The sequence below is a fragment of the Mytilus edulis genome, chromosome 6 (genome assembly GCF_963676685.1).
Source record: "Mytilus edulis chromosome 6, xbMytEdul2.2, whole genome shotgun sequence".
Taxonomy (NCBI): Eukaryota; Metazoa; Mollusca; class Bivalvia; order Mytilida; family Mytilidae; genus Mytilus; species Mytilus edulis.
This window is the reverse complement of record NC_092349.1, coordinates 13,842,553-13,852,725: the sequence shown is the minus strand read 5'-3', so window position 1 is coordinate 13,852,725 and position 10,173 is coordinate 13,842,553. Positions and strand designations below refer to the sequence as shown.

Below are 10,173 nucleotides of genomic sequence, written 5' to 3'. Positions count from 1 at the left end.
AAAAGCATTGTGGAGCTTGAGAAGGATGATACAGAATTGGAAGTTAGAACTCTATACTATGAAAACAATATTTTGGATGTATCAGTTACAGATAATAATAAATTGCTTGTAATTAATCTTTCATCGTCGAAATCGAAACTCTATGTGTACAAAGAATGCAAAGATTATGAGATAAAGATACCATTTCCCCTATCCTTTATGGTGTAGCCGTGATACCTGATACCAATAGAGCTGTTGTTACTCTATCTGAATATCAGTCCATTCAGTTTATAAACACTACAACGGTGAAAAAAGACAAGAAAGTTAACGTAGGATTTACATGATATGGTATCACTGCTGGGCGCAAGAGAGTGTACGTGGGTGGTGAAGGTGAAATTATCAAAACATTAGACATCAATTGGAAAATTCTTAAAATACATTTGTAATTCAACAAGGATTTGATTGTATTTTCTTCATTGCATATGATGATATACATGATCAATTGATTGTTAGATGTCTTGACAAACTCCTTTGGATAAAATTAGATGGAACACTTGTATACAGTAAGGACGTTTCATGATTAATTGGAATTACGCTTGATAGACGGGGAACATTTATTGCGGTAGTTCCACGACCAACAACATACAGAGAATATCATCAGATAGAAAAAACAAGGAAGAAATGATAAACAAAGACAACGGCATTAGACATCCGTCTGGAATGTGTTTTAACAATGACTTCACCAAACTGTTTGTCATTAATAACGTTTACGAGTCCGTATATGTGTTCAAATGCAAGTAAAAGAGGGACGAAAGATACCAGAGGGACAGTCAAACTCATAAATCGAAAATAAACTGACAACGCCATGGCTGAAATGAAAAGGACAAACAAATATACAATAGTACACATGACACAACATAGAAAACTAAAGAATAAACAACACGAACCCCACCAAAACCTATGGGTGATCTCAGGTGCTCCGGAAGGGTAAGTAGATCCTGCTCCACGTGTGGCACCCGTCGTGTTGTTTATGAGATAACAAATCCGGTAATTAGTCTAATTCGGTAGGTCACATTCATGAAAGGGAAGGTGATTGTAGTTACGACGTAAGGAAAATATCCGATATCATTTGGGAAATGGTTATTCCATAACGGTCAACTAATTCGTAATGGCGTACGTAAAATTTACGAAGAGATGATTTCAACATCACCATTTGGAACTCTTGATTTTATAGCTTCCTTGTGAGCAACAACCCTCTATTAATAAAATCATGATAACATATATGGCAAAGAACATAAATAGTGGAATTTTGATTTCTATATAAAAATGTAACTCATATACAAAAGTACATAGTTTTTAGCTTTAACTGAGGAATTTTCATTTTCTTTTACTAAACAAATGACCATTAACCATGCCGTTCATTACTTTGCATTTAAAAGTTCTGTGAACTGGTGTGAAATTACAAATATTTGAAATCCATAATGGCAAATGTGAGAAATTAATAAATTGTAAACAATTTAGTATAAGTGACACATATTTATAAGTAAAAAAAATAAGGATAATTTTAGATACTGTTAGTTCTAAAATCATTGACCGATACTGAAATTATAGAAACCGGTGATGGTTAGGGGAATATAGCAGATGCTTCTACCCGCGTGTTACCTTTGCAATGTTTGGAGTTAGACATGCAAAAAGTCTATGTATTGACCATATATTTAGCTTCATATATAGGTATTATAAACTTCTACCATGACTGCATATAAGCTTATTTGCAATTTTGATCGGCTTATGTTTCAGTTGAGATTACACTTTAAGGATGTACTTGGGTCAGGTTTAATAACTTCCGTCAGATGTTCGAACTCCTTGATTCTTTCTCTTTGATACAGGATAAAATATCGTGCCGTCCAATAACACCAATTAAGTTTTCAATTAAGACTTCAACAAATCATAAAAGGTTACTAAGTAAAATTCAAGCAAATTCTAGAGTTTATATATTGTTTTTTAATTTGAGATTTAATAAGTCATAGTAGTGCAATGAAAATATAAGGTACGCACGGTAGGTATAGTGTCCGGTTATGATCAAGGTTTTCTGAGTGAATCTGTACATTTTATCGATGGTAGATCAGGATTTTTCGAGTGATAAACATGTGATCAGGTCAATGAACTGTTAATTCGTAATTAAAATAGTTTTTACATAAATACCCATCTTATCAAATGTTTGGGTTTGAGCGTTCCTGATGAGGTACTTCCAGAAAAGCGCTTCGGACGAAACAAATTATTAAACGTGTTGTTTTCAATTTTGTGAATACTATACATGTTTTGAGAAACAAAGAAGCATAATGTCCATGTATGTAACCAGTAAATTCAGTGTTTGTTATTGTCCTTTTTTTAACGAAACTTTTTCAAAAATATCTTCGATTACAGATTACTGTCGATTAGTTGAAAAATGTAATCAATTACAATCGATTAAGATACAGAATACGATTACCCAATCCCTGATTTCAACTTCACCATTTGGAACTCTTGGTTAAATAACTTACTTGTGAGCAGCAACCCTCTATCAAGAAAATCATGATAGGAAATGCAAGCACGGGAATATCGTATTAATTGGGAGATATATACCCCGTATGCATATGCTGACGAATGTTGCTTTTAAGAAATTTTCACACTTGGAAAGCTGAAGTCATCTCTTTTGTCGTAAAGTTTTGTTTTCAACCGACCCTCATTGTCAATTTCTAGATGTAAGCTAAGATATGAAAGTTGATGATAATGTGTGCTTCAAGTGTGTCTAATATATAGATTTATATAGTTTTCTACTTGTCATCCTATTGTATAAAACGAAATAAATAATGTTGTATCTAAAACTTAATTTATTATGATAAAACAGTTTCAAATATTACAAATGATTGTACATGTTGTAATAAAATAAAGAGCTGCGCTATAAGCGCATGATACGGCCGTTGCAAAAACTGGAAAAATACCCTTTTTAAGTATGAAAATTCAAAACTGGAAAACAAAAAATCTGACATTTATCAAAATTGAAAGATAGCTTCAGTCAACAGATAAACAAAATTCACCAAAGTTTCATAAAATTATGCGAAAGAGTTTATTAGTGATTGTCCGAAAACTGGACAATCAACCCTTTTTTAAACATAAAAATTCATAACATGGAAACGTAAAATCTGAAATTTATAAAAATCGAAAGGGAGCTTACGTCAATAGATATAAACAATTCAACAAAGTTTCATAAAAGTTGGCGGAAGCGTTTTTTTTTAGTTCGTCCGAAGTGTGGACGACGGACGGACGAACAACGGTATACCATAATACGTTCCGTCTGAGACGGGCGTATAAAAACGGATCGAATTTCTTTCTAACCCTACTTTATGAAGTCACTTTTACCGCTGTTATATAACACACCGATGACTTCTGAAGTAGACATCCATTAAAGACGGTTTATAAGGTAGCAGATCTTTTGGGAAGTAATAATACATAGTTTGTTCATGCTCAACATGTTGCTAAAATAAAATCTCTATAGCTGTATGTTATACGTACACATATGCATGTCAATTTCCCAAACCTGATGAAGTAAATAAATAAAAACTACATCTTGTTTGAGAGGTTTATAGTAATATTTGACATCTCAAAAACGGAGCAGAAAATGCAACAAGAAATACACAATTAAACCGACTACGGACTAAGTTTTCTTTACTGTAAAAGCAATAATTGTTTCTCTCTGACTATTCATGACGTCTTCATAGTAAATCCATTTAAGATTGAATGTGTTATAATTGATGTTTTAGTATACGTTGGCTGATTTGTTTTCATAAGTTATAATTAGCTTTGAACTGGCAGTCAGTAACTGCTTTTACTTTTAGATCTGTACAGTCCGTACTTATTGTCTTTTTGTTGTAAGGATGTATGAGCAACTTGCCACCTCCACTCTGTTGTTGTTACTTCTGTTTGCTTTGCATCTATCTGTTGGTGAGTTCTGCCTGTTTCAATTGAATTTTATAATTGATATATAAATCTAAAGCGATAAATACTCCAACAGTCTGCATAATTAGCAATAGTGTAATAACTTGGCAATGCTATGCAACTCCTTTTTTATTGATTAAAGTGGTTTTCGTATGATAAGCAATTTGGTGTATTATAAAATCTCTTCAACATAACAACCGAATATTTTTTAAGATTTTTATTTAAACAAATGTATTTTATCTAAAATCTTTAACTGAATTGATTTTATTTTTATGTATGTGTTGGTGGTAATCTTACTAGGGCACAGTGTATCAAGTGGTGTTTAAAAACGTCTTACATGGAATTTTAATCTTACATAAGGTAGATATTTACATAGTTTTGTCGTCAAGAAATGTTCATAGCTAATATTCGGTGAAATAGTATTTTAATTGACTGTTTGTTTTCCAGAAACTGTTCTTGTGATCTAGTATAACAAGGTACTGTATACAAGTTACTTTTGTTGTTATTTAATTGATTATAATTTGTATTAAAGATATAATAATAATGTATTTCTTTTTATGTGCTATAGGTTGACATTGGTAAAAACGAAAGTAAATTAAGTGTGAAGTATAATTATTTCCCATCGCCAATTCAGCGTGTCAGTCGCAAGGAGACAACTTTTGATTTTTAAAAAGTCCTTTGAACATTAAGGAATTCAGTTGTTCGCTAAGTACCACATCAGACAGACATACTTCCAAATTGGTATATTACCGAAAAGACATTCTTACTATGGTTGTGGCCTGTCATCTACTTCTTGCATGCATAAATATTTCTCGAATCACACTGTACGAAGTGTGAAGCAAAAAGTGATATCAGAATCAACGTTAATTTGATTGGTTTAATCAGCATCACAAGACGTTATTGCGACATTGCATTTGTCTTTTCGTGAGGTCATTGATGACTTTTAAAGGTTAAAATGATGTACCTTTTGAGGTCATTGATGACTTTCAAAGGTTAAGATGATGTACATTTTGACAATGGAAACGGTCGTAGGTGATTTTTTAGTATTAAAAAACATTTGTGCATTTCACCTCACAATCTTCTTTTTGTTAGATTTTATTACATTCTGAATTATACAAATATTCTTTAGATGTCTGATGTTAAAGTTTGACACCGAAAAAGGAAAAGTGACGTCATACTGGAAGCCGAAGCCTCGTTTATTATTATATTGAAATTAAATAACTCTAGTTAATATTAAGCGATGGGAACATCAATTTTGTTTTGTCGATGTGCAGCAAAGATTATTTTTTTTATAATTCAGTTTCAAAAACTTCTAATGACATGGTATCGGTAAATACGTACCATAAAAATTAAAATAACAAAATACCGAACTACAAGAAAAATTTGAATCGTAAAGTCCTTACCAAATGTCAGACTTGATCTTTATTTATATGTTGTCGTTAGATATCTAACTAGGGCACATTGTATCATATTGAATTGTTATATTTAATCGTGATAAATCGAATTTAAATTTAACCATAGGAAGGTTTTGCATACATAATTTTATCTTCAAAAAACGTAAATAATAATTCTAATATGACGTGCTTCTTTCGCTTTGTAAACAACACTGTGGTAAAATTCTCGATATATCTATACTTGGCGCAGACTCCGTGGTGTACATAATAAAGGCTGTTACAATATACTTCCCACGTAAATCCACATGTATTGAAAACTATTTGCAAACCCTTTGCCGATTTCATTGTTTAAAATTGCAATTAAAAAAAGACAAAATCACTTTTATTCTTATTCGGATGCATAATAAAAAGAAGTAATGCACAAGACCTCGGAGAAACCTGTGTTACCAACAACTCGCTAACTCTCAGAATAAAATTCGAATATTACGGCCATCGCCATGTGTAAATTTCCAATAATCTATGGCTTCCATGAATTATTTCTTAAATAGACTGTAAAGCAATCTGAGTTTGTGTTACTGCAACTGTTTTTCAGATGTAAAACAACAAGTTTGTTAAGTTTTTTGTTGTTGTTATTTTTTGTATGATGATGTGCTTTAGGCTCTGATTGTTTCAATAGAATTATTTTAAAAGAAATAAGAAGCATTTTTCTGTTCAACTATATCATCTAATCATTTTTTAACATTTTAGTTTGGATCGAAATAGATATATGTTTTGATTTCCCTTTTCTTTAAAGTAACTTATATATGTAAGTAAAGTAAAGCCGTAATTGTTATTGTTAATTTTCAATTCTCTTAAATTTTGTTTTTAATTTTGCCTCCCAACAAACTGTTTTGATTCGAGTTTAACTGATGAGTTTTTCGTAAACAAAACTTTCGTCTGGTGTACACAATTAGTTCATGGTATCTTTCGCGTTTTTTTCATACCATTTAAAATTATTGTCAGTAGCATTAACACAATATTTGTTAAAAATGGGGACATGTATACCAATTTGATATTTCTGATCGTGAAAGATGCTTTTTCAAAAATCCTTGAAAGCTTTTAAAACTTTCGGTTATAAACACAATCTCATTCAAAGTGGTAATTCACAATCCGCAAATTTACAGACCATGCTATTGATTGATATTATATTATGTTTTCCTGCATTTTTTTTACATGTATATTCATTTTCTTAATATAATTTTGATAGGACACAAACACTTTAAACATACCCTTTTCGTAAATATAAATACCTTGCTCGTTAATCAGGAGATATAATGTTGCTTTATCATACATAAGTAAAACAATTACTAGGCAAGGGAAGAAAGCTTTAGTGATATAAATCTTTAAACGCCAAATCCTGAATAAAAAAAGATTTGGACTGGTCCGTACGTGCTGAATATTAGCAAGCAGTTCGACAAATATGTAATGAGTTATCTATAAATTTATATTTTGCTTCTTGTGGGATGAATACTCGCAAATCTAATACAATATTGCGCTCAATTGCTAAATTTTTTAATCGCCAAGTATGTCCACCCGATTCCGTGCCACATGAGCTACGTAACGTCAAACTTAATATGGTACTGTGAAATACATACGATGAAAATTTGATATAAATATATCTTTTATATATTAAAAACAATTTTATTGGGTAACACGTTTTTTTATGTGATATGGAATAATTCGCTTAGTTTTAATTAAATTGAGAGGCAGGACGAATAATCCTTAAAATTGACACATGCGGCGAATAATCTTACTATTCACTTGCAAATAACCTTTTTAGTTCCTTGATTTGTAAACGAGTTATTTTCAATGAAAATGACGTCACAAACATCAATAAACAAAATGGCAATGTTCAAGTTACAGAAAGTCCATCCAGAGACTAGGACATACGGCTTTGGACATGAATCTAGCAGGGTTTCCCCTAAGTCGATTATTTTTGTTGCCATCTCTTTCTCCAAAAAACTATATTTTTCGCCACTTTATTAATTTTTTTTTCGCCAAGTAACATAACTATTTTTTTCGTTTAACATTTTCCTTTTTTCTACCAACCCCTTCCCCCTACTAAATGAGATGATATTGTCCCATTAGCTCTCAAACTTGTCTTAGAGTCTACATTAAATGGACAACTGTGTATTCATTACAATTACCATAATGTTAAGACGATAAAGTTATTATGATATTTGTTGTTCATGGCAAATACTCAAATACTGTATCGCTTTGATTTCCCCCTTTCCTGTTTCATCGAAAAACCGTACAGCCATAGCATCAAAGACATTGTTATTTGTACAACGTACTTGTTTTGTTTTTATATCAGGCGATTCTTATATTGTTTATACTTTTGCCTGATTTTTTATAAATTATCATAATATTGAGACAACAATTATAAAGTTTCCTTACAATTTGAAAAAAAAACTCTAATGAAATTTGAGGTTTTGTCTGGTTGAGTTGTCGTCGTATTGGAATATACTCTACATTTTCAATTTTGCAGTCGTCGGTTATTAAACAGGTTCGATAACGGAAATTTTGCTTGGGTAGTTTTAATCAAATATCATTCCGATCTTACAACAACATTCTTATCTGCTATCAATTAATTAAAAGGTTTTCTCTTTTTGGTTGAAAACATGCTTATAAGTTGTAAGATCTAATATGAATAAATGTATATGCACATAATCCCATACAGGATTTGATAAACCTCAACTGTTATAAATACACAAAGGAAAATTCAGAAAACAAGAAATCTAGGAGAATCTTTTGATTTAAAGTATATTAAAAACACATTACTTATTTTTCAGACGTTTTCCTATGGCAACAGCTAGTTTCTGTGATCCTTGCTCTGAAGCTGACAAGTCTTTAACAGCAACAAAATATTGCGCCAACTGTGAAGAAAGACTTTGTACAGACTGTGCTGAATCTCATTGCAGATTCAAAGCTTTCAAATTTCATCATGTTATCGACCTGTCGGCCATCGGATCAAATAAATTCATTTTTGCGAAGAAAAACTGCAATGTCCATTCAGAAATGATATTGGATTATTACTGCACAGATCATGAGATTGTATGTTGTAAATCCTGTATATCTAATGAACACAGGCTTTGTCAGAACGTACTCCCATTGGAACTTGCCTCGAAAGATGTTAGAAAGTCTGCACTGTTTAACGATGTTATGGAAGACATAACGCATCTTATCACAACATTGAATGCTTTAGACAATAACAGACAGTCAAACTTACAATCAATGGAGGAATCTAAATCAGCAATTACTAAGCAGATTCGAGCAGTAAAATCCAAATTGCTGAAACAAATTGATGAGTTGGAGCGTGAACTTACGACCAGTTTCTCGTCTCTCCAACGAAAACATGAAATGGAAATCAACAAACAAAAGCAAGAAATATCACAAGTCTTGGTCGATGTAGAGGAAAACAAAAACAAAATGGATTTTTTCAGAGATCATGGATCAAAGAATCAGCTTTTTGTATTCTTGCGACAACAAGTAACACATATTGATAGCACCGAAGCTAAGATTCAACAGATGTTATCCAATTCACAAGAAATCAATATTATCTTTGATGAAAAGAAAGATGTCATGATTGAATCTCTTGGGTCCCTGTTAGAGTATGTCCAACCTTGTCTAGTTCAATACAAACCACGGAAATGTCAACAGGCACAGATTAAGGCAGAACCAATGAAATACATTATTGGGTTTGAGAAGGATACAGGATTAAAACTTGAAATTGGCGAAACATATGCTCTTCGAGATGTAACAGTCACAAACGATAATAAGCTACTTATAACCAATACATCATCATTCGATCCCAAACTCTATGTTTACAGAGACTGTAAAGATTACGAGACAGAGATAAGATTTTCCTCCAAACCTCATGGTGTTGCTGTGATACCTGGTACGGACAAAGCTGTCATTACCCTACCTAACCAGAAGTCTATACAATTCATAAATACTAAAGATATGACAAAGAGCAACACAGTTAACGTTGGATTTACATGTGTTGGTATCACTGCTGTGCGTGACAGAATTTATGTTGGTGGTGTTCATGGTGTAGGAGGTATTATTAAAATATTAGACACCAATGGGTCAATTTTGAAAACAATTAAACAAGAATCTGATTGTATTTGTTTCATAGGATACGATGGTAGAAAGGAAAAATTTATTGTTAGGTGTCTTGACAAACTCCTTTGTATCAAATTGGATGGAACACTAGTATACAGTAAGGCCATTTCAGGAATATCAGGTATAACACTTGATCGACAGGGCAACCTCTATTTCTGCGATTACCATGGCAGCAACATTCAAAGAATATCATCAGGTGGGAAATGCAGTGAAAAAATGCTGAACAAAGACAATGGTATTTCTCAACCGTATGGAATGAGTTTTAACAATGACTTCACAAAACTGTTTGTTATTAATAACCAATATACGTCCGTATGTGTATATAAATGCAAGTACTTGTAAAAAACTTGAAAATTTAAAATCGGATTTTTATAGCATTGTGTTATTCACATGTACATAGTAAATATATTTAGTTTGTTTGTTTTTTTGTATGATTTTCGATTTTCATTTGATGTTAAGAAGAAAATAACAATATAGTTCAAATTTTCATTTTATAATGTCGTCTGGCATGATGTTATTTTAAAGGAAGGCGTTGAAAATTGATACATAGTTCAAAACCTCAAAACCTCAAAACGTCATGACATAGCAAATCCAAATCCATTTTTGATGTTTACATGTTAAGCAAAAGTAGTATACCGCTGTTTAAAAGTCATAAATCGAT

At 31.9% G+C, this 10,173-nt stretch overlaps 1 protein-coding gene across 1 annotated transcript; it reads left to right on the top strand.

The window, feature by feature from the left end:
• The first annotated feature begins 4,307 nt into the window (after positions 1-4,307).
• Positions 4,308-9,929, top strand: LOC139527179 (E3 ubiquitin-protein ligase TRIM71-like). The gene is made up of 2 exons (XM_071322488.1): positions 4,308-4,430; positions 8,180-9,929. The coding sequence occupies exon 2, from the start codon at positions 8,190-8,192 to the stop codon at positions 9,852-9,854; it is 1,665 nt and encodes a 554-aa protein (XP_071178589.1). The 5' UTR covers positions 4,308-4,430; positions 8,180-8,189; the 3' UTR covers positions 9,855-9,929.
• Positions 9,930-10,173: the final 244 nt, after the last annotated feature.

Excerpts from the sequence above, each read along its gene's own strand:
- LOC139527179 (XM_071322488.1), top strand. The coding sequence starts at position 8,190 with ATGGCAACAGCTAGTTTCTGTGATCCTTGCTCTGAAGCTGACAAGTCT.